The following is a 23,976-nucleotide window of genomic DNA, read 5'->3' as shown; positions in this document are numbered from 1 at the left end:
CAGGTTCCGGGAGAAGAATCAGGCACTAAGGCAGGACAGAAAGACTCTCAAGACATGCACTTCCATTAGAGAGTAATTCATTCATTCCTCTCCCTATTCTTGTTCTCACCGTCAGAAGCACCGCTGTAATGAAATGCGGGCGATTGACTCAATGCTTCCTGATTTAGAGTCGCTTATTAGCTCCCCAGCCTGCGATTTAAAAACTCGTTTAATAGGGGATCGGAGAGCTTGGACTTTCGCTTGGGAGTAAATTCAACGGCGGTGATCAACTGAAACTGCAAGGGATCCCACGGAGCTACAACAGATGATGTCAATCTCTAGAGGAGTCTTCGACACCAAAAACCAGTAAAAATCACAAGCAAATCACCACCTCACCAATTTCAATTTCTCGTCATTGACAGAGCCACCACAAACACACAAACGCATACGCAATCTTGACTCTACACAGCCCGATCATGGAAGCTCCCGCTTATCCCGTCTCCCGTGGCCCGGCCCTCGGGGAGCAAGAAATCTTCTGACCTCTAACTAAGGTGTCAAAAAGACACAGCCATATGGCTAGTTAAATCTATGCAACACCAGCCTGAGTATTTCTGTTACTCAGGATCGAGGTCCTCGGTTTTCTTACCTCCCACAAGGCCCGTTCCCCAAATTCTGCTGTGGAGCCCAACTTTGTTGAACAAAACTGAAGCCGGCACGACCACACCCATTAAAAGAGACTTACAGGGGAGTGCTGTAGATGCGAGGTTGGAGGCTGGGTACAGGGTGAATGACGACCAACCACCTTCAACATCTTAACCGCCTGTGACCCCCTGGTCGAAGCACATGGAAGCCATATTTAGAACATGAGAATGTGTGACAGAGGCTTTGTGTGTTGATATCATTCCTCGAAAAATGCAAAACGGTGCCTATGCTAGACTAGATTCACATGACTCAGAAATAATATCTCATCTACAGCTGCCTGCCACGCATCAATGGAGTAGTTCGGATTTAATGCATACCAGTTACACCATTAAAACAAGTCACTACATAGTTCAAAAGGGCAAACGAGAGAATAGGGGATGTATTGATACTATGCTCTGTGTTCAGTCCCTTTTGTTCCTATAAACAATGCTAGAGTCTGCTGAAATTTTATCCCGTTTTTCATGGCAGTAATAGTGGCTTTGGTGTAGTATTATATCTTGGTAGTGTAGGCTATAGATCAAAAGTTAGTGATTACGTCAATCTCAGTATTAGATAGATATATAGATATCTTCTTTCTTAATAGCTTAAATACTGACCTCAATATTGCCCATTTATATGCTATTGATTGCCTCTCTTTCTTCTAGGAGTCTTGGGGGATTTGTATGACTTTCTTGAGTTGAGTAGCGACTTCAGTAGCGATAGCGTTGGCGAGACGCTCCTCCAAACCACTTAAAGCATTGTGAACTCCAATCTGGACTGCCATCTTGATGGAAGTATCGGATTCTTCATCCATTCCAGGAGAAGCTGGTGGAGAAATGCCGTTAGGAGTTGGATCGCTCATGATCAGTCGTGGATATTTCTTTGATTACCTATCGAAGAATTATCGCCGACAGGCCCTTATTTATATACCTTTAGAGTCAGTCAGTCATCAGGATATCTAGCTTTTCAGCCAAAAGCAAGATCTTAGGCGACAGTGAGTTTATTGGTGTTCTTAACCTTTGTGCCATATGGCTGAAGCCTCTTTTAACCTCTCAACCTTATCACAGGCGAAAAAGCTTGGGATCTCAAGAGGCTGATTGAATTTCATAGGCTTGTACCAGCTTCAGAGCTGAGTTCTCACTCAATTCTTGGCGGTGCTGCCCAATCCTTCAACCAACAATAAATTAAGCGCCCAAACTGTCACGAGTTCCTGCGATATCCATTCACAGCCTAACACAACTGACAGCTGTCACACTATCATTCGTGATAGGCCGCCGAGTACGCAGTCCACGTACAGTATCACTTGCATATGCTCGCTTCTGAAAATAGTTTCATCATGATCTTCATTGTATCGATCCTAATCTATGCCGATACATTTTCGTCGTCTAATTGATCCGAGAAATGTGGTGTAATTAATCCATCACGTTCACACTTCTTTTCCCCATCCATCTCATTCAAATTAACGCCATTTCCGTTTATCACTTGCGCTGCAAATTTTCGTAGAGCGAAGCGGTATAATAAATGTTCATACCACGACGCTGCTTTTAGCCACACCACCCATGCGCATCGACGCGGTAGGTAGATGTAGCTTGCGGGTATCTCTCTCTCGGTTGAATCCCGAATAATTCGTCCAAAATCATCATTTACAGACGGTCAAGGAGACCGTTGCTCTCGAGAAGCAGGACGATCTGGTGCACAATGGATCGGACGTTCTGCTTCTCAAGGTCGACAACGAGGTCAGGCTTAGCGGGGGCCTCATAGGGGTCATCAACACCAGTGAAGTTCTTGATGTCACCACGGCGAGCAGCAGCGTAGACACCCTTGCGGTCAGTCTTCTCACAGAACTCGAGAGGAGTAGCAACGTGTACGAGGAAGAAAGGTCCGGACTTCTCAACGAGGTCGCGGGCAGCCTTGCGAGCATCCTCGAAAGGAGCAATAGGAGCGGCGATGACAGCGGCACCGGCCTTGGTCAGCTCAGAAGCAACGAAGGCAATGCGCTGGATGTTGAGATCACGGTCCTTGCGAGTGAAGCCAAGCTCAGGAGAGAGCTCGTGTCGCACGTTCTCACCGAGAAGCATGGAGACGGGGCGACCACCACCCTGGTTGAGTGTAGCCTGGAGAGCACGAGCGATCTGGTCCTTTCCGCTGTTCTGGTAACCAGTCATGAAGACAGTGAAACCCTTCTCGGCAGGAAGAGGGTTCTCCTCGCGAAGAACCTTGACAACCTCGGGGTAGGAGAACCACTCGGGGATCTCCTTGCCGGTTCGGAGACGATGTCGGAGCTCAGTACCAGAGATGTTAAGGGTGCGGGTGCCCTCGGGGATCTCGTTGATGGGGAGGTACTCGTCAGAATCGGGGAGGTAGATCATGGCCTGGAACTCGACCATCTTGATACCAAGCTCCTCTTGGTGCTCCTGGACGAGAACCTGAGCATCATAAGGACCGTAGTGGTCCTTGCCCTGCTTGTTCTTACCGGGACCGGCGTGGTCACGGCCAACGATGAAGTGGGTAGCACCGTGGTTCTTTCGGATAATGGCGTGCCAGAGGGCCTCACGGGGACCACCCATTCGCATGGCGAGGGGCAGAAGAGCAAGGGCAGCCATGCCGTTGGGGTATCGGGGCAGAAGAGCCTTGTAGACACGGACACGTGTGAAGTGGTCAATGTCGCCGGGCTTGGTGAGACCGACGACGGGCTGGATCAGGACGTTGGCCTGCTGGGAGCGGGCGGCGCGGACCGTCAACTCACGGTGAGCTCGGTGCATGGGGTTTCGGGTCTGGAAAGCGACGACTTTTTGCCAGCCGAGCTTGTTGAAGTGAGCGCGGAGCTCAGAGGGAGTGACTGGCCATGGTTAGTCTGATATTGTGCCTTAATTGCTCGCAGTGACTTACATCGGAGGTCGAGGAAATCGTAGTGCTCGAGACGGTTGATAGCCTCAAGCTTACCACCAACGTAGAACTCCTTAGCGGTGTCAAAGAGGTACTTGACACCGGGATGGGTGTCATCGTCGCTGCCAAAGACCTTCTTGGCCTCGTTGACCCTGTTGCATCCGTATTAGCACCAATGCCCCATGTAAGTGGGCGCGGCCATGATCACGTACTTGTCAGGTCGGTAGACATCCTCGACAGTCAGGATAGCAAGGTTTCGGTCGTCACGGAAATCTCGGAGAGTGATGCGAGCGCCAGCCTTGATGCCGAGCTGGTCGATCTGGGCCTGGTCAACATCGAGGTTGATAGGCATGGAGAAGAGGGCGCCATCAGCGAGACGGTTGTTCTCGACAACGCTAGAAAGCTTTGTTAGCTCATGGACGACGCAATTGAATGATTTATATGGCAACTTACCCATTGTAGTCCTTCTCAGTCAAGAAACCTATAGAATAACTAGTCAATCGCTATTCTTTCTCACTCATGATAGAATCGCCGCCGCCGCAAAGCGCCCGCCGGAGCCGGAGAATGCGGGGGCGGGGCACCGAAGTCAACCCCCCCATCATCACAGCGGGGGGAACAAAAGATCTTCACGAATAAAACAAGAGGCGCATACCTTCGAGAGGGGAGAAGCCACCGTTGAGGATCAGCTCAAGATCGCAAAGGTGTCGCTCGCTGAGAGTAAGAGCAGGGAGCTTCTGAGCCTCAGCTTCGAGCTCGGCCTGGCGAGGCAGATCGCGAGCGAAGAGGTCCTTAAGGATACCACCGTGAGGAGTGTTGGCCATTGTGATGTGAAGCTTTTGTGGTGTTGAGGAGGGAGAAGGAGGATGAACGAGAATGGCAAAAACTATGTCGCTACTTGGGGTTTTGTAAAAGAAAACAGAAGTTGGAGCACGCAATCGTGGGGGTCAACGATTGCACAGGTGTTATTCGGAGAAGGACGACGACGAACAGACCAGAAACAGAGGACGAGAAGAATGAGAAGGAATAGTAGGAGAGAAGGATGTGCTTTGATTTTAAGTCGACTACCTTGCCCAGCGGGATATAGAAAGGTACCTCGATCTTCAAGCCCATCCACTACGAGAGTACGGATACCACATCCACCACAAATTCTTACATCCACCCTGTCATGATTAGTCCCCTCTCCCCGTCCCTTATTACTGGGGTTAATTGGACTGGAGGGGTGTGTATGGTACCGCGAGTAAGGCAAGAAAAAATTGCGTTTCCATAGGCAAAACGGACGAAATCGGCCAATGTATCCAATCCTCATTCTCTGAACGTTTCCTCGCCCTCGAAAAGAGGAAAAAAACAATGGGGTCGTGGTTTTAGCTCTCAATGACGTGCTCGGAGCTTGAGGCTTATACATGCCGCCGACGACCCAGAAGACCAATCAGAGACGAAACGACCGGACGAGGCGGCACTAGGTCGTCGGAGCATCGCTCTCGGCGGCGTTGGAGGGCATGGGGGGCATCATGATGAGAAACTTGAGCAAATTCTACTGTTTCCGAGGAGGTTATTGCAGTTGTCACAGGCGCAACGGGTTTCAAATACAGGGGCTGATGTTACGGCTTACACGCTGAAGAAATGTCGATGCTCGGAACTCGCAACACATCAGAATGCGATTACAAAGCGGAACGAGATGCACAACATGGATTATCAGTTTCCTATTCGAATCTCTCATTACCAATTCAGTTCCTGGTACCTTGGAAGCGGCAAGGAAACTCTTCAAGCGCTGTTACAACTGCAGTAGGGTCCCTCTTTAACCCCCCTGTCTACGCTTTGATACCCATCTAGAGCGCAAGGGTAAACGAAATAGATTCAACGGACATGTTCCATGGTATGACCAATTGACCACCCATTCATCCACATGTAACTCATGGTTTGCATCTATATCCACTAATAGTTTGCTTCCATGAAGAATCGTGGCTTATTAAGGTTCTCTACCGGATATCTTGTTCAAGCTGACTTGTCTTGTCATGGAGATACTGGAGTTGAAATCATCTTGAACATGAGACCCTTTCGTCGACGCCAGAATACAATCACTTGTCTGATCGTGATACTCTGTAGCCTTGTATCTATACGGCTGCTGGGGCGTATGTATTTATTCAGTTTCCATCGACTTGGGGCGTCAAGTCTCCCCGAGTCACCGCGGTTATCGGGGCGAATCGCGGTCGGGCGATCGCCCGAAATGGAGAAAAGACGAAGCACGCCTTTTTTTTTCACTTCCCCTCAGTCATGATAGATCAGAGATCCTACCTTAGTAATCACGCAATTATGTGACGTTGATACGACACTTTTGGACGGTTGACTGATCGGCAAGGCCACGCGGAAGTAAATCTTTAATTTGGAGATCGGTTTTTTTTTCTCATGCAGGACAAACATTGAAAATTTCCCATATGGCCCAATCGTCTTCTCTGAGATGTGGTTATGACTGAAAGTCTTTGATAACAGACTAGGAGAAGCATGGCTGAACGAAATACCCAGTTTCGCAAAGTACCCTTTGAGGGATGGTCCTTTTTGGGTTTGAGGTTGCTGTCATTTGTTGATTGATTTCTCTTCAATTGAGTTCTCCCTCAAGATAAGCATACATGCATAGTCTGTTCTTGGCAACACCTTGGTGACCTGAAATGAGCTTCGAATGCTCGCTCAGGTACTGTATATCAGGTTGTGCACACAGAAGATGCTGCAGAAAGGCAGCAGCTGACAAGCTTGCCTCATTTTGTGGCATTTAGTCGCCATCGGCCGCCAAGACCCAATCCCACGATCTAGTCCCATTCACCCACCCACATCTTGACGGCACCTGGCACCTCAAGGTGGATGAGGAAGCCAAGAGTCATTGCTTGGGTTAAAGCTGCGAGCGACGGTCCGAAAGCCGGTTATACATATATAACGCAGACATGCCTGTTTTTGAAGCTGCTCGTCTGCCAATCGCACACCATGAAAACGAATGGCCTCGTATTGTTGATGGGCAAGACCAATTGCAGTATTGTGAATATGCTGTCTGCGCCTTGAAGGGTGATAGCATTGGTGATGTGGTTCTCAAATCCCTCTGGGGTACGGAAAAAAAAACTCGGGCCCTTGACCCTCAATGATAAAGACTTGGGTGACTTGGTATAAATTTAGGATACCCTTCACTGAATTTATTTTAATAATCTATACTAAGATCTGATGTTTTCTTGCTCCCTAAGGTCAAGTTCTTCTTTCTCCTTACATCTACACTATCTACACCATCCCCTGTCTACACCAAGACCCTGCTTTCATTCCCCACTACAAGATCCTAGACCAACCTTTCATCAAAGCACACATCACAGATGACCCAACTCCGAATGGAGTTCCTTCCCTATATCCTCTCAATATGTCCCCTACAGCATTCGAAAGCGCCATCAACAAGGCATGCGAGACTGCGGTCAACAATGCCCTCAACGGTTTACAGGAACATATTGACAGTGTTGTCACTACTAAAGTCGCTGCTCAGAGAGAGTAACTCAGCCAATATGTCGCTACCCAAGTCGCCACTGAACTCAAGAAAGTCTTGCATACTCTCCTAGACTCTTAGAAAAAGGAGAGGCGATCTATTGCATATAGACTTACCAGCATTAAAGCCAGCATCCAGGCTGCTACACGGGATGAAGAAGAACTTTGAGGTATAACATCCAATACTGAAATAGGTAGTTAAAGCAATCTACTCACACCGCAGCTTCGTTCTGAGTACTCACTGCACGACTCAGTATCGCAAGGTTTGCTCGCTGTCACCGGCTTCTGGCGTCACCATCGGGGAGTTGGCTGTTATCGATTGGCCAGCAACGCTTCTCCAAAACTAAAAATCAAGAGGCGGGGAATTGTCTCTTCCACGTGTCGGGCTTGTAACGATTGCGACTATTTTCTGCAACTTGGCAGCTCTTGGGCCGTCCTTTGATTGGAGAGAGCAGTGAAAGTAATGCATCATGACAATAGCGGCTACAGAGCGTTGAGCGAAGCGGGTTGAGGGAGAAACTTGACATGCGACAAGAGAGTGCAAGAAAGCTTAGAACCTCAATCGCAAGCGACAAAAAGACATGAATCAATTTGGTATAAATTCAAGGGAGCTTAGATTAGGTATTTTTTACACCTTAGTTCAACGTCAGAGGTTTTCTTGCTTCCTGCCTGGGTCTAGAACATGTCGTGATAGAAGTAGATGCCGAAAAACGATAAGCGTGGTCTCGTAAATTGAGAGCATTCTCGCTACTGCTCACGCCAAATTTAGTGCATGGCCAGAAAATGTGGTTGGATCAGACTTCTCCAAGATCTAATCCCGACCTTCCCTGTTTTCGTCCACTACCAAGATTCAATACTTGTTCTAGTCTCAATTTGTCGTTATCTCTGTTTTTGACTCGAGCAGAATCGGTTCAGTCTCTCAAATCTAACACCTCGCATTCTTCGCCTGTTGAGAATTAAATCTCGAACTTTTCCCTCTAATTAAAACCCCTGCAGCTGCCATCCCGCCAACCTTAAATTCCCGTTCGGCGTGAGGTTGCCGATCTTTAGTGGCTTCTCCCTGCCGCTGCGCCACTGTTGTGTCTCTCAAAAGTCTTGGGGGGGTTACACCTACGTCAAACAAACACGAGATTTTGCATTGGCACAAAGAACACCAAGCTTTAATCTCCCGTGCGTAACTGGGCTTCTTTTCCCTCCTCTGCTTAGAACAACCTCCGTATGCTCGATCGTCCATAACGCTGCGTTCACCTTTTTGCGCCGAAACCCCCTTACGCCGTTATAGCCGCATGCGAAATTATCCAAATATTGCTCGAGAACGTCAACTTCCTATCCGAGTCCTGCAGTTCCTGATCTACATGCCCGAATCGACCAAATTTCCACCGCCAAACTCCTCGATACCGTTACACGCTCCCTTCTTTGGACTAAGATAATATTCGAACCAAAGAAATTGACGACGATATCGTAAAGACCGCCCTGGCGGGCTTGCCCGCATTCCGCTTCTTCCGACCCCCTGACCACATCTCACCGTCAAGATGTTCGCGACACAACGACCTCTGGCGGCATTGTCATGCCTTCTCTCCGCTCTAAGCGTTATCCCTAATGTATGCGCTCAAGACAAGGTTTACATCAACGGAACTGGCGACAATGGAGTTTTCCACGAACGGCTCGATGTTAGTCGGACACCATCATTATACACAGGCGACTTTGACGACTGTCTGAATGATGGAAGTCTGTTCAATGTGACGGGTTTCGATACGGCTTATTACTCTGATAACCTCACTGTGTCATTTCACGTCTATGGAAGCACCAATATCCGCCAGGAAAGCGTCATGAGTATGTTGCGAAACTTTGTTGCGTCCTGCTTGATCATTCTAACCAGATTCTAGTGCATCTTTCTATTGAGGTATATGGGGAAGAGCGTTTTAACAAAACCTACGACCCTTGTGCAGAAAACGTCACGAGCCTTTGCCCGTTGAAGGCCGGCCAACCCATCGAGGCATACATTACAACTTCAATATCTGCCAATGACATCGCAGGCATTCCGTCAATTGCTCTCAATATTCCCGACCTGGAAGGTTACTCACGCATCCGGATCTTTGCCAACTCAACACAGACAGAAATTGGGTGCTTCCAGGCTACTATGAGTAACGGAAGGACCTTTTCACAGCCTGAGATTGTGGGATCAATACTGGGAGCTTTCACCGTGTTCGCGGTGTTGGCCTCATTTGCAACAGCGATCTATGGCGTTCAGATCCCGCATATAAGAATGCACTACGCCCATTCTTTTTCGATTTTGATCGTTTTCGAAACCTTCCAATCAATCTTCTTTTCCGGGGCACTGTCTGTCAACTGGCCTGCCCTGCTTCCTGCCTGGTGGAGCAATTTTGCGTGGACTGCTGGCATGTTTGCAAGCCTTGACATGATTGATGCTATCAGCCCATTTGCTGGCGTGTCTGGGAACGCCAGTCAAGTTGGCTCTGCAGGGTCGGTCCCCATCAACAACGGTGGTGGTCTTGCGCAGCAGATCTTCGGCAGAAGCCTTGGAAGCCGATCTGTTCCCCAACTTGAGAGTGTTGTCCACTCGTTAACCCGTCGCCACGACTTCAACTCTAGCAACCCATATGATTATGATTGGGCTGGCGAACCTCGAAATCCTGGAATGCCACTCCCAGGTGATTATTCTGGCTTCCCAGGTGTACTGTCTGTGGTCGGCATCCCTCGAAATGACGCGTTCATCATCGGGCTCATCTGGTTCCTTGTTATCCTAGCGGCCGTTGCCCTATTTGTGGCAACGTCCAAGTTTGTGCTCGAGTTGTGTCACAAATTCAAGCTTATCAAGTCCGATGGCTTTGACTTCTTTCGTTCACATTGGGTCGGATACATGGCTGCGGGCCTACTTCGAACGCTATTTATCGCTTTCTTCGTCATGATGACACTGGCCATGTTCCAGTTCTCGATCAACGGTCCACCGGGGCCGACTGCTATCGCTGCAGTCATTTTCGTGATGTTCTTGGGCTTTGCTGGCCTAACAGCGTATGCTTGCTCATCTAGGCTACGTGAAGGCAAGTATGAGGTCGTATCCGATACGCTTCGCTTTGAGCAAGGGTTGGTCCTCAAGAAAATTCCATTTGTGGCAACGACACTTGCAAGCTCCATCGGTGAGGAGGAACAGGCTCACAAACCGCGCCTCTTTGCCAGTGTGCCTATTCGCCGCATCAAGTTTGTTGACAAGGACCCCGAAAGACCAAAGGTTCATCAAGATGAGCCCTACATCAAGCGTTATGGTTGGCTGTCGGCACGATATCGACTCTCTCGATGGTGGTTCTTTACAGTCTACTTAGCATATCAGTTTGTCCGAGCATGCTTCATCGGCGGAGGTCGAGCAAGCCCCTTGGCTCAGGTCTATGGTCTCTTTGTCTTTGAACTCGTCGCTTTGGTCATTATCATCAAACTCAAGCCTTTTGAAGGATCTCGTAATACGACAGCAGCGATTTGGTTACTGTCGATCTCGAAGATCATCACTACTGGCCTTTCCATCGCATTCTTGAGAACTCTCGACCTCAGCCGCGTTGCAGCAACAGCCATTGGCATGATCATCCTTGTGGTTCAGTGTTTCCTTGCCGCGGCCATCTTGGTCCTGATCGTCCTTGGAATGATATCGTCGTGGATGTCTCTGTCTCGCAACCGTGAGGACTTCCCAGATAAGATAGATGATTTGCGAGTAAGGTATTTCGAGCATATGGAAGATAGAGCAGGTACATCAAAGCCCAAGGAAGACGAAGTGGATGAGCTTGCGGAGTTATCCAAGTCCATCTTCAGTATCAGCAATGTTCGACGCAATACCCAGATCAACGCGTTCCCAATGGTAGAGGGCTCAAACTCGCAGGTCCCGTCTCATCCAGCGCATCCACTCAACCGACGCAGGGCAAACAGTGGCGGTTCAAGTCGTCACTCGGTCAATAGTCTGCCTCGAAGTGGCCGTACCCACCGTGCATCGTGGAGTGCAAAAGACTTTGCAGAGTGGGATGCCGACATGAACAGAGGAGACACATCACGAATGAGTCGCATGCGAACTAGCTCCTTGCGTATGCAAGCATCGAGATACTCTGGTAGTCGGCCACCAATGACGCCGACTCGAGAATCCGCCGAGTTTCCTCGTACAAGTGTTAATACCATGAGCCCAGAGGACAAAGATGCGATCGTACAAGACAAGATCGAGGAGAATGCTGCTACGCCCAAGAGAAGAAAGAGGGCCGTGAGCTGGGCAGACCAGAGTTCAATCTGCGAGGAACCCATTAACGAGGTTCAGAAGGTTGACGATAAGCCACTCGAGAAGATAGACTCAACTGGTGGCCGAGAAGAAGAAGAAGAAGAGGCCAAGCCAAAGTCCGAGCCATAGTCGCCTCGGACCTTTTAAGGGAATCTTGGATTATGCCTCACAAGGTTGCATCGTCGTTTACTTGCATTTGGGTTTCAGTATGACCATGGCGCTTTGCATTTACCCATATTCCCCCTGTACCCAGTCAGCAAACGCTTGACTGCTGGGTTTCAACCATTGCATTTTGTACATATCGAGCATGATTCGGTCCTCCTGCCGGCACAGGAAGCGACTTGCAAATTATTTCCATTGGAGCATATTGAGACGCGACACGAAAACACAAAGACTATAGAGGAACTAGTCAACAATGATGTCTGGAGTTTCAGGTTTTGGGACCTCAGATTGAGAACAACTATAGATAGTTAATACATCACTTATGATTCGAGCACAATACCTTTGCATTTGACGTGCAACGTACCGGGCTATTATCGTCTGTACGTGACATTGCCCTTGAAAGTGCTGGCAGTGCACAAAACTCAATGGTCAAGCATCGCATTAAACAAGGCGTGTTGCACGGTCATTTCAGTGTCTAGAATCTAAGATTTGACAATCGTCATCTAACTCTAATAATAAATCATGTCTAAAACACTGGGAATTGGCCGTTGTCATCGAGACCTAATAATAAACTAGGAATTGAACACTCAAGCATCTCTTGTTGATGCGATCGGGCTCTCCGTGGTTACTATGTTGCACATCCTACAGCCTTTCAACCATGAATTTACAGATATATCTCCTGATAGCAGTCACGGCGGGTACTTGTACATATGAGCTCATGGTTTGTTGGAGCTGGGTTGAATGCAGCAGTGAGTGCCGTGCCTGCTTTGGCTATTGAAGCAAACACTCGTTCACTGTCTCTATCGAAAGATCCCCTCGTCTTCTTATTGTACTTGATGCTATCATTCTCTGTCTTTATCTCTCTATAAGGTACCTATTGAAATGCAATGCAAACGCTACGTCAATGATAGGAAACCTCAATGAAGCAGTTGACTCTATTGTCAACGCCGTTCGCTCGTTATTGACGACTTTCCTTCTATTTGAGACCGACCATCACGACTGACAATCTTGTTCTTCTTTCTCTTGTTCATCATTCGTCGACATCTCAAGCTTCATTTGGCTACTACAAGATATATACATCAACTCTCATCAAGTATACATCATGGCAGACAACAACAATAACAAGAAACCCGAGAAGGAGACTATGAGCGAGGCGACCCGCGAGGATCTGCGCCGCATGACCATCGGCCTCACAGACCAAACCACCATCGAGACGCTCTCCCGTGCCGGTATGATGGCCAAGAATAAGAGAGAGCAATCACACTTCCATCGTGATAAGACCGTCGCCCGCGACGACGTTGCTGGGAAGAGGGAGGCTGAGGCTGAGGAAGACAAGGATACAGGCGGTGGTGACAAGGAGCAGAACAAGAAGTAGACCTGAGCATAAGTTGCTCTGACGATACGGAACTCGACTTTCAATGGCCACTTGAGCTTTGATCGACTATCTTGGAGGTATTGTACTGTTACCCCCATCTTGAAAGCATGCTAATAGTGAACTAGGTAGCCTACTAGCTGTCCCGCCTTGAAAGATCAACGACCAAAAGCACACACGGACACAAGAACCACGAGTTGCTATCCCAAAAGGACGATGGACCGAAAGATTGACCAAGGTCCAAGCGGGGGATCGGAATATACTGCGAACTCGAGCGTGACTCACGAACTCGAGATTTTCTCGTCTTTTCTTTTTCCGTTCTTCTATCAATTTCCTTTGTCTTACATACCAAGATACCAATAGGACATGGCGGAGCGTTTCTCTTTTTCTTTTCTCTCTCCCCATCCTGTAGCAACCCGCAGGAGGAAGCATGGAATCAGCGAGAATTGATCAACTGAGCAGGAGAGAAAAGAAGCTGCAGCACCGCGATCATGTTTCCTCCGTGAAAACCTGGTAGAGCGCTGTGAGTGAGTATGGAACATCCATGTGTTTGTATGTGCATTAGCGTGAGACAACAATACGAACGGCCAACAGCATAGTACAATATCCGTTTGTACGATTTCGAGGCTTGCATGGAGCATCAGATCATGACTTGTTTGGAAGATGAACAAGTCATCGTTTTCAGGCCCGTTCCCGTTTTCCAAGAGTTGAGACAGTTTGAGGCGACAAGTGGAGGGCGTGCTTTGAGTATGTAGGCTGTAAGCTCAGCTGTATGTAGGCTGTGCGGTGCGATGCGATGCGATGCGATGCGATGTGATGTCTTCTCTCGGGCTGCAGCAAACGATGAGATTTGTCTCACCCAAAAATACGCCGTGTTCTCTTCTCATTCATTTGATCGTCATTCGTTGCATGCCATGTCTCTCCCGTTCATTCACTCATTCGTTTGCCTGCTCCGCCCGCTTACATACAGAATAAGCGCTCTTCATGCTGTATCCCGTCTCACCGGTCTGGGGGAGATGCATATGCGGTTGTGTTGCACAGGCGCAAATTTCAGTATCATAGGTAGTCCAGCCTTTCAGCCTTTACACTGTCTAGATTGTCTAGACTTGTTATCTCTGTCTATCCAAGTACCGACGGTAATAACGAGCTTGACTAATTAATTAAAAGCCAGACCCCATATATGTGCTTACTGCCAAGGGTCACCCTTGTACAGAGCAGAGCGGCCATAACCTGCAAGCACACGTCTTGGCAAGCCTGGACTCAACTCTTGTATTCTCTCTAGCGTTTCAATCTGGCAATCAACTCTCAATCCGGGGTCACGAGATAAGCTGAACTGGATTAGCTTAGGCGTGACGGGACGAAGCAGGGGACTCGGGTCAGGATCCAAGTCCAAGGGCCAGGGTTCAAACTCCAAGAGGGAATGACTTGATCATGACACCATCTCGTCCAAACACCGCAAACGATCTGTATGTAAACGTGGCTCGTCAGATCGGCGGGATATCGAATCGAGCCCAAGGGACTATCCGAGAGCTAACGAGATCAGACCCATCGAGCCATTCTCTTTTTTACTTTTAGGTATCTGATATGAGACAAGTCCACTTCCAGCATCGATCTTTTTCTCCGATCTCAGATACGTCCAGGGTCTGTACGTCCCCTGTCTCTCACAGAGCCCATCGACCCGGCTGCAGCTCGATCAAGGCGCACAAGTTGCCATACAAGCGCTGATATAGAAACGGCCACCCCCCAATAGTGTGGGCGGACTCTGCCGGATCAGTTCATTGCCGTTTGACGCCCGTTGAATAGCCTTTGGGGGTGTGAGTTGCAACAGACGGCTGCGTACATACATACATACAAGACAGTATATCGTAGCTCACCTGTTAATTTACGAGCAAGGGTGAACACCCTCTCCCTCTGGTGACCGACAGACTCGGAAGTCTGAGCCGTCTGCATCTACCATAGCGTGGCGCCCTGCACCTTGGAGAATAGAGAAATCGAGCTCCTGCGGGAGGGGTTGATGTCAGTCGCTGCAAGCACGATTCGCCCCCAGTCGTAGGCCATAGCACGTTCAAACGACAACGGCATTAGCTCATCTGAGCGGCATGCATTGGGGCAGATAGCCGTTTGTGCTTCCACCTTGGTCGACACTGGGAAAAAGCAACAGCCCGAGACTTGCAGGGGACAACAAGGCTCCCGAAGCGACGACAACTCTCCACTGCGAGATCGTCACGACCATCCTGACAAGCCAACTGACGACATATTTGCTTCTGCCCAACGAGGCCGGGCCTCTCACTCACTACGAGCCTAACACAAACAACACTGAGACGAGGAGAAAACGTGGCGGCGCCATCCATAGACCTTTAAGGCCTTCGACAGCAAGACTAATGCCGTTTCCCGCGGAGATGGAAAGGCGCCTCGTGAGGAAAGCCGTTGTTCCCGCCTTGTAGCGGAGTTTTGAACTGAAACTCGAGGCAACGGACGCAAGATAGACTAGATGTGAGACTCTTCGTGTGCTCATGATGCAACTAACTCAGAAAAAAGACTCCCAAAGTCAAGGGAGTAGAAGGAGAAAACAGAAGACCCAGCACTCATTGCCTGAGGCCCTGATATTTGCATCATCGTTCCTAGCCAGAAAATAGAATAAATACTCGTCTTTGTGCAACATATTCAAGCCAAGTCTCCCCCAACGGAAACCTGCTTCTCCTTATCGCTATCACCAGCCTCCATCATTACACCATCTTCATACTTTGCCAATCAACATAAGAAACATAGGAAACATTGCACATACCCACAAACCCTATAGCCTATCGTCCTTACCAGTTGCTGTCCGGCTACTCCCAGTTACCAAAGCAAGCTTTGCCCCGGAATTAGCCCACCGCCATGTCCCAGTTTCAGTATCGTTTGATCTTCGAGTATCCTCATGTGGGCTTGAACATGATCTCCGAGTCTCCTCCTAAGCTTCACAATCTTCATGAGCCCAGTGATGGTTCCGGTCCCAAGATTGACCCACAGGCCTGTTCTCATGAAATTGCTTCGGATACCGACACAGATGATGAGGACGATGTGGGCGACTCCAAAGATGTGAAACAAGACGATCCAGGATCCGATAACGACCAAAACAATGGTCGCTGGCATCCGCATGCACTTCATTTTCTCGCTCAGGTTCCTCAAAGTGACGAAGACTGGTCCTACTACCTCAGGAGGAACGTTGATGTCGGTTCCTTGTGCCACCGTCTCAAATTGCCCTACCTGTTCCCGGGCGTTCGGAATCACCTTGATTGGCCACGGTTCTTCATCGAGTGTACCTGGCATCTTGGCCGAGCTTGCAACAATCCCTCTCTTGGTTCCCTCTTCTCACTCATTTTCGTGGCTGCATGCCATGTGGCACTCATGGACGGCTGCCCACAAGAGGAAGTGTACAAGGGCCTGAGGGCCTGCGTGAGACAGTGCGGTATTTCAGAAGAAGAATTAACGCTGCCCATGTTAGACAGGCTAAGAGAGGGAGTCATCACAGGCATCGGGATACTCAGAGAGTATAGTAAAGTGGTTGGTTGTCGTGCAAACGAAATCCCTCTGCATGGTAAGTTTTGAAAGATTCCAGATTTTCCCCATACCAGAACTGTTCCTAAGCCTCCTCCAGCACACAATTGTCTCCAAGTGTTCCAATGCCGCAACCCTGCCTGCATCAGCCTCATTAAAGAGCAGATATCATCAGCCTATCGGCCGACAACACCCCTCGAATCTGAATACCTCGAGATACCCTCTCTGGTTTATGAAGTGCTGGGAGGCCGGCATTCCAAGTGGGAGTAAGGTCTGTCCGTTTCCTTGCTGACTCTGTCCTTATGCCTGACTACTGCTCATAGATACAAAGCCATCTACCGTATGCTGTGCCCTCAAGAAACCGAGAGTATATGTGTATATGGCAATGTCGATGTGACTTGGGTGATGGAATATGATGAACGGGATGATCTTATTGAATGGGACGGGAGTTTAGATACTGAGTTGGCGTGTGTATCCAGTATCGCTGATGACTAGGAAGTGCTGTACGCGTGGAGATTGAAAAGATAAAGAGAATCCGCCATCCCAACCCATGTTTCCATACTCGTTGAGAGCCCTTGGGATAAAGATTTTACCAAAAATGGTGCTTGGGGCAGGGTGCTGTCTGGAACAAGATGTAGATGAACCGAACACTCCCATTTCCTTGAAACTGGAGCCCCATTTCGTTCAAGTGAATGACCGTTCGTGGATCCCAGTTGTGCGTGATGGCTTCATTACTTCCGCGTGGAATCAGTTCGATCAGTGCGTTCTGGTTGCTCAAGGGCACGAGCAGCGCAGTGGAATGAGATCCCGGCCACAAGGCACTGCCTTTCTGTAGTCGGAAGGCTTCGGATCGGAAGATGGGTCTCTGGAGATCTTGGATGACAGCATCACGGCTGGTAGCCCATCTCACAAGTGGTCCACTCTATTACATCTGGTTAGAAGATACTTGGTTGTTGATTTATACTGAGACTTACGAGGCCCCGAATCACTTCATCACTCAAGTCTGCGCACGGCTTTTCCAAGCCATACGTGCCCAGTCTCGATTGCTTCTCTCCAGGTGTAGAAGTGAGCACTTCTACGATGGCCTTTTCCTGGAGAGACTTGATGTGGTCGTTGAACCGGTAGACTTCGATGTAAGGCACCTGCGCCATGGCTTCTAGGTTCAGGGGTTTGGGCTGTATTGGGCTTATAGTCGAAGAGGATGTAACGTTCGGTATTCAAGAGGCAAGCAAGAGCACACTTGTTGAACTATTGAAATTCCGTGATAAGATCACTGAGACGTGTATGGGAATAACGGTGGAGAAACCCGGCGGCTTTATACTCATATATTTAGAGGCGTAAGCGGAGGCGATCCAATACGTGAAGGTTGAGTTGCACTGCTGTTGGCTTCCACATGGGTATTTGCAACGCATAAGCAGCAGCAGAGCGGCAAAGCTTCCTAGGGTGAGCCCGGCCTGTATACCACCCTTATACAGTGCATCCGGCCTGAAGAGGTCCCTCGATAAGCATTGCATTGCATTGCATTAGTTCATCATTCGCTCATTCCACGCTCCGGCAGCCCGGACCCTTGTGCCGTCACCCAAGGTGTCTCACAACTTCGGTGGAAATAAGGGAGTGTCGCTTGACGAACGGCTACCTGCAGGAGGACATTTCTAACATCAACGTTAGTGCAAGGAAAATCCGTTTGCTGTCATTCGTCCAACAACGCGACCAGGGTGTTATGATGTTTGCTATAACATCCCGGTTCATGATGCATGACCGCTGATCAACGGGAAGGGAGCTGCAGCCAACCGTTGAAAATGGGTCGAGCTGGCGCCGCGTCCAAATTCGAGATGAAAAAGAGGGGGATACGTTCAGGCTCAAGATAGACAAAATCGATCCTTGGTTAGAAGCTGTCCCGTTCTCTGGATCGCACTAATCAATCCATGCTATACGGAAGCAAGATCGAAACACTAACGACCCTCGCAAACTCTCATCGAAACATCCCGCACGGCAGCAGAGCCGAGCGCCTAAGCGAGGATGAAGGTCATGGAACCGGATGGCGATCGCAAAATGATAGCTCAATTTTATTTGTCCAGCACATTTGTCCCAGGCTTGTGTGTGTAATACTTCCATAACATGGCTTGCGCGGATTCCACATCAAGAAGCGGCTGCAGTGCTCATGCATGAGCAAACGAAACTGTCACATTCTTGGACCAATGCGGACAATTTGCCTCGGCTGTATGACGAGAGTGATACTGTGTGGGAAGCATTGGACAACCAGCCTTCGTATCGCCAATCCCCGATATACACAGGGTCGTGCAGCTATTGAAGGCCGTGGACACGGACAGTCTGGAGTACCGACATATCGAGAACGAATATTCCGAAGGTGGGAGCTACTAAGTCGATCGGCTAGACGATCATCTGCTGCGCCCTTCTAGCCCCAATCACAATATGTACGACATGGAGATGCGTTTGCATATCTAGTTCATTTCCCGTTTGACAAACCACGAGCAACTTTGGCTGAGGTGGCGCGAACAAGTGTGTGTTCAAGTTGGTGTGCTCAGTGTCCTCTGGGGGATGATTTGAGTAGCTTAACAACATTGTCGTAATACCCTTGTACTCCTCCGTACTTCTGCAGTATCCCGTGTATATCGACCTCTTCAACCTTCCTTGTGTTTTCTCGGCCGACCAAGCCTGTATTTCGAGTACTTGGTATCCTTAACATCTCCGTCTCAACGTTCCACCCGCAATCTTCCGCTATCTGCGTAACCCAGTCGACTAAAGATGCAAACATACTCTTTGATTTGGTCTTGTCGCGAGGCGGAGGTGCCCGCCATCTGTCTCCTGTGAGATTGTGACTGCAACATGGTATCATGATGAACGGGCATTGAGATATGGCGGCAAGGATTGGAGTCCAAGGTGTCAGCTCGTCGGCGTGGTTAGATATTATGAATGTGCCAGGAGGGAAAAGGCCATCATGAATGTCCTCAGAGTTGACTGCTCTAGTGTCATCGCTCGTTGCCTCCCTGGGAATGACACTGGGAAGTAAGAGCAACCTCTGGAGGGAGTACCCAGAGGGTGATCCCGTGAATGGTGAGTTGTACTGAGACCACGACTTGCGCTCGCGGGCATCGAAACCCCAGCCAGTATATCCTTCCATCCTGAGGATATGAACCAGTAACCCATTTCCGCAGCCGATGTCCACAAACCCTGGAAAGTCCCTATTGTGGTACATCTCCTTCCACAGCTCAATCAGAAATGCTGCAATACCTAGATCTTCAAACACATGTTTTGTGGGATCTGTAGTCTCAAGCCAGGACTTGACGAGAGTTCTGGCGTATTTGTTTTTTAGTTCAGAGTACCTATCCTGAAATCTCTCTCGGGGTACAATGACATCGTGATGAACTCTTTTGACGTAGCCTCGGGCAGTGCTGTGACCATGTTTGTGGATGGTCTGGAGAAGATGGTAAGCTATCCTCCCCAATTTGACTTGGTCGACCTCTTCCTCGCGTGCCTCAGGTTCAAAAAGTGCAAAGTGAACGGAGATGGTGCCTGTGTTGGTGGCTACATCCCATTCATGAAGCTGGCTGATACCCTTGACCTTTGGGTGATAGAAGGGTAGGTCTGCAGCAGAGGAGGCATGTGGTATATACACGACTAGTGATCTTGACAGGGTGGCTTCACCGTCAACTTCTTTATCCTCATGAATATTTGTGTGATGGAAGGAGCAGGTCTGGTCCAATGGAGCATCGCGAAGTGTGTTTCGGGGTATCAATCGGCGCACAATGGTTCTTTGCCGGCTGAATCCTTGGAAGTCGAGAGCCCAAGGGTGGCTTTGGATGGCACTGTCAGCTTCAGGGGCAGGGTTCTGACAGTCATCATCTAAGAGAACATCTGCACGAAACAACCACTTGGAGTTGAGGTTTGGGTTCTCGACAAGGTTGAGCATAATCTCGCTGAAATGCTGAGTCTCAAACGTGCATGTGTGGCGGCACATAGGTAACCAGGTAACTTCGCCGCAACGTTCGCGGATTACGGGCGGCGATCCCGGAGGAAACTCCTCGGGCTCAAAGGGTGCCTTCTTTTGAAACTCCATGCTCAGACAAAATCCAGAAACGGAAGGGTGGCCGACAGGTCCGAAGATGCAGGCTGCTGAAAAGTGGTCAGACACTGTCTGGTGCCAACGGCCATAAGGTGCGTTCGGAGCGTTACCTCGACCCTACGGTGATCACCGCCGTTAGGACGTACTTAATCGGATTTGGTCCGGGGTTGATGGCCCCTGTGATAGTGACGGGTGGTCGTTGAGGTTGCGAATGATGCGAGCAATATTGAAGACTTCCTCCGAATAGGGCTAGCTGTGCCCCAGGATCTAGACAGCTGAAGCCCTGACTAGTACTCTCGGTTCCGTGAAGCGAGGTGAGATGGTTCGATCTAGGGTCCAAGAGCTGGGCGAAACACCCACTGGTAATGACGAAATGGTCTACTGTATGGATCAGAAACAGGTGCTTTCGGTCTTGGGAGAAACGAGGCAAAAGTGGCACCGATTACCGACTGCGGAAGCGGGAAACTAGGGCCTGACCCAAACTTGCGTGGGAGAAGCAATGCCACGGTCAAGGGTAATAGAAATGAAACAAGGTGGAAGGGTTAATGCATTCCATGTCAGTTTGTACAGCACACTATGGTGATCTGATTAGGGAGGCTGCCTTGGTGGTTACCTTGGTTTACGAAAGTCCCTCGAGTTGGCAGCTACCTTACTGTTTCGCTGTTTCCTCGCTCCCGCATACTTTTAGGTTGTCTATAACAGAGCGCCCCGGAAGGAGCCTTCCGCGCTAACATCGCTGCTAATAATACCTACCTAAGATCTGTAACATTCACCACCCCTGGCCTGATTTTGGCAGGTGCCTTTCCCATGGATCCTTTCCGGCTTGGAAAACCAGAATCCTGCTTGATCTGGTCCATTTCTCTGCACTATTGCGCTCTGTTTGCATCACAAACGGAACCTATGGCTACTTATGTTTGCGCAGAAGTCACTGAGGAAATGACTGAACGAATCAGGAAGTTCAGGGTAAGTGGCGGTGTCTGGCTTTGAAAGGCTGACTCTTATCTGAGTTGCCTCCCTCCAACCATGTTGCATTGACAAGAGTCACTCATCACATCAATCCAACCCAAGGTATTGCAACACTACCTATGTGCCTAGGTAGCTTTTCGGATGTCAGGATGAGGTCCTGCGCGTCACAAGCGAAGGCCGTGTGACTTGCAGCAATAGTGACAGCCAACAACTTGGTTAGACCACCACTGGCCTCAACGCAACGCAATACAACACAACACCGCACTTTTCAGTTGAACAGAGACTGCACAGGATGATGGATCACAGATGTCATATCACAGTGTGTACGAAGGCGCAGTGCATCCAGCAGCCAACAAAATGCCCGACAAATGCTACCTTCTGGGGATATGTGCCGAAACGCGGACACCATAAGGTACCTGTGGAGCCTTGACTCAACGACAGGTCTCGACTTGATTGAAAGCGATTGAAAGGAGTCTTGCCGGGTTCAGGAGCAAGGCATCTTCCGCTTCCAACGGGCTTCCCGAAATAAAGTGAGGACCAACAGTGGCTGGGCTGGGCTGCCGTGTATTGGTTGAAATGTGCGGTAGGCTACTCCGTCGATCTTGACCAATATCACTGCTCGAGTGAGCCTTCCAAGACCTTGCAAGGAGAACGAATGCTTTTGCACCAATGATCAAAACATCTCATCGATTTTCAACTTCTACAGGATGACTTGACTTCTGAAAATAGGCACGCCTCTAGAAACAAAAACGTAATCTCCCTAAGTTGCGTAAATTGGAGAAGTTATTTTATTTGGCGGACTAGGCTATGTATGTACGTGCTTCAATGATTTTCAACTTCTAGGTAGTGTTTTTGCCTAACGACGGGCTCTGATTCAGAGCCCCGTTATAGATGGCAGTGTACGGAGTATGCTCACCGAATTTATCTCGCAAGGCTTTCTGCCTGATAATTTAGGCTAACACACAGCCCAATTAGCTAGCACGCCCCGTGCTGCCTCCTGAGGTGCCCGCCAAATCCTAAAGCCCACTTACTCATCTTTGCCCCTCCCGCTTCTACCAAACTCTCCCGACTCTTTCTTCTCCCTAACAACGTCACCAACACAAATACCCGCAAACTCCAAAGACTTTGCAGCCTCGCAAACCTCGTCGCTAGACATCCTCATCGCTTACACGCACTACTCGATATCTACACAGCGAGGCGCTATATTACCAGCGGTCGCTGAAAACATCCTCTTCCCCTTTACAAAACCCATTTCCCAAGGTAACCCCAGTACCTCCGAGTTTATGTCCATCGAAAATCTCAAGACCTACGGTGAGTCTCTTTCTTTGCTACCCTCCAGAAGTCTTTCCCTCCCGGGTTTGGTATTCATCTGCGCGGGTCGTCTCGACTTTCGGATATCGGCCTGTCGTCTCGTACTTTCGTACCTGCATTTGTTCCCGACAAGCCACATGTTGAATCTCCACTCATCTCCGTATCCCATCACAACAAATCGATTCTGAGGAACACCATAGCTGACCATCGCGACACTAGACCCCTTCGCCGAAGCCGACGAGGACACCGGAGAAACCAAGCAGACGCAGAATTACATCCATATACGCATTCAGCGTAAGTCATCTTCTACTCCAGCCACACTAGCCAAGGGCGCATCAAGGATCACATCACACCGTAACCTCACGTGAGATTTCTGTGTGACTGAATCCGTGCTACACCTGCCTCTAGGTGGCATCGTTTTCGCGTACAATGCTAACATGGCCCCAGAGCGTAATGGACGTAAGACTTTGACCACTGTTCAGGGTCTCCCCAAGAAATTTGACCAGAAGAAGATTCTTAAGGTCATCAAGAAGAAGTTTGGTAAGCTCCACACTCCGCCGCCACTGATTACGAAGCTAATGCGACCCAGCCTGCAATGGCACTATCGTCAACGACTCCGAGATGGGAGAGGTGATCCAGCTCCAGGGTGATCAGCGCAAAGATGTTCAGGAATTTCTCATCGACAAGAAGGAAGGCCTCGAGCTAGATGCCAAGACCATTAAGGTCCACGGTTTCTAAAGCTCTGCATGCCCCGTCGTCCTGTCAGTCGCCGTTCCCGGGCGTCTTGACGTAGAGGGACAGGGACGCATGGCCTCTCCGGCTTGTGCCTTTTCCGGACGTGTACTCTTGCTCTCGCAACAGACACACCGAGGCTCGGCTCCGATTACTCTAGGACGACGGGCATCCACTCAGGGCGAGTTTTACTCCTGGTGGCTTTTTTGGAAGAGTATTTATTCTTATGCTGCGCGTTCTGCAGCAGGTGGATGATAGCTTTTCGGCATCCATCTTGCTCACGTGCACCAAGGACGAGGCTACGGGCAAAGCATTTGTTACTCCAACATGGCTTGTCAGTCGCTCGTTAGTCAGATATGTCTACATGGGCAAGCCCCGCAGTAGTCTCATGCAAATACAAAGTCGATTCCGAATCTTTTTGCTAAAAATTGATGTGAAATTGTTTCAATGCTAGTTGTGGTGGTAGTTTGACGTCAGGTCCCACTT

At 49.3% G+C, this 23,976-nt stretch overlaps 9 protein-coding genes across 9 annotated transcripts; 5 read left to right on the top strand and 4 right to left on the bottom strand.

Moving 5' to 3' along the window:
- Nucleotides 1–1,140: 1,140 nt before the first annotated feature.
- On the bottom strand, nt 1,141–1,522 carry FMAN_08712 (uncharacterized protein; the record flags this gene model as incomplete). The annotated part of the gene is made up of 2 exons (XM_041829472.1): nt 1,141–1,191; nt 1,349–1,522. 2 exons carry the CDS (start codon nt 1,520–1,522, stop codon nt 1,141–1,143), a joined length of 225 nt encoding a protein of 74 aa, XP_041680232.1.
- A 781-nt stretch (nt 1,523–2,303) lies between these two features.
- FMAN_08711 (putative sulfate adenylyltransferase) lies at nt 2,304–4,367 on the bottom strand (the record flags this gene model as incomplete). The annotated part of the gene is made up of 5 exons (XM_041829471.1): nt 2,304–3,499; nt 3,550–3,698; nt 3,759–3,941; nt 4,000–4,027; nt 4,199–4,367. 5 exons carry the CDS (start codon nt 4,365–4,367, stop codon nt 2,304–2,306), a joined length of 1,725 nt encoding a protein of 574 aa, XP_041680231.1.
- Nucleotides 4,368–6,479: 2,112 nt separating this feature from the next.
- Nucleotides 6,480–7,066, top strand: FMAN_08710 (uncharacterized protein; the record flags this gene model as incomplete). The annotated part of the gene is made up of 2 exons (XM_041829470.1): nt 6,480–6,636; nt 6,771–7,066. 2 exons carry the CDS (start codon nt 6,480–6,482, stop codon nt 7,064–7,066), a joined length of 453 nt encoding a protein of 150 aa, XP_041680230.1.
- Nucleotides 7,067–8,588: 1,522 nt separating this feature from the next.
- On the top strand, nt 8,589–11,455 carry FMAN_08709 (related to Calcium_related spray protein; the record flags this gene model as incomplete). Its single annotated transcript, XM_041829469.1, has 2 exons — nt 8,589–8,889; nt 8,943–11,455. The coding sequence occupies 2 exons, from the start codon at nt 8,589–8,591 to the stop codon at nt 11,453–11,455; spliced, it is 2,814 nt and encodes a 937-aa protein (XP_041680229.1).
- Nucleotides 11,456–12,590: 1,135 nt separating this feature from the next.
- Nucleotides 12,591–13,014, top strand: FMAN_08708 (uncharacterized protein; the record flags this gene model as incomplete). The annotated part of the gene is made up of 2 exons (XM_041829468.1): nt 12,591–12,859; nt 12,993–13,014. The coding sequence occupies 2 exons, from the start codon at nt 12,591–12,593 to the stop codon at nt 13,012–13,014; spliced, it is 291 nt and encodes a 96-aa protein (XP_041680228.1).
- Nucleotides 13,015–15,791: 2,777 nt separating this feature from the next.
- FMAN_08707 (uncharacterized protein) lies at nt 15,792–16,892 on the top strand (the record flags this gene model as incomplete). The annotated part of the gene is made up of 3 exons (XM_041829467.1): nt 15,792–16,437; nt 16,498–16,663; nt 16,721–16,892. 3 exons carry the CDS (start codon nt 15,792–15,794, stop codon nt 16,890–16,892), a joined length of 984 nt encoding a protein of 327 aa, XP_041680227.1.
- Nucleotides 16,893–16,986: 94 nt separating this feature from the next.
- Nucleotides 16,987–17,548, bottom strand: FMAN_08706 (uncharacterized protein; the record flags this gene model as incomplete). Its single annotated transcript, XM_041829466.1, has 2 exons — nt 16,987–17,319; nt 17,372–17,548. The coding sequence occupies 2 exons, from the start codon at nt 17,546–17,548 to the stop codon at nt 16,987–16,989; spliced, it is 510 nt and encodes a 169-aa protein (XP_041680226.1).
- Nucleotides 17,549–18,939: 1,391 nt separating this feature from the next.
- Nucleotides 18,940–20,475, bottom strand: FMAN_08705 (putative tRNA (uracil-O(2)-)-methyltransferase; the record flags this gene model as incomplete). The annotated part of the gene is made up of 1 exon (XM_041829465.1): nt 18,940–20,475. One exon carries the CDS (start codon nt 20,473–20,475, stop codon nt 18,940–18,942), a length of 1,536 nt encoding a protein of 511 aa, XP_041680225.1.
- Nucleotides 20,476–22,730: 2,255 nt separating this feature from the next.
- FMAN_08704 (putative translation initiation factor SUI1) lies at nt 22,731–23,496 on the top strand (the record flags this gene model as incomplete). The annotated part of the gene is made up of 4 exons (XM_041829463.1): nt 22,731–22,758; nt 22,978–23,052; nt 23,206–23,298; nt 23,348–23,496. The coding sequence occupies 4 exons, from the start codon at nt 22,731–22,733 to the stop codon at nt 23,494–23,496; spliced, it is 345 nt and encodes a 114-aa protein (XP_041680224.1).
- Between the last annotated feature and the right edge of the window lie 480 nt (nt 23,497–23,976).

The sequence above is a fragment of the Fusarium mangiferae genome, assembly GCF_900044065.1.
Source record: "Fusarium mangiferae strain MRC7560 genome assembly, contig: FMAN_scaffold004, whole genome shotgun sequence".
Lineage (NCBI taxonomy): Eukaryota > Fungi > Ascomycota > Sordariomycetes > Hypocreales > Nectriaceae > Fusarium > Fusarium mangiferae.
The sequence above is the reverse complement of the archived record's forward strand: the minus strand, read 5'-3'. Positions and strand labels throughout refer to the sequence as shown.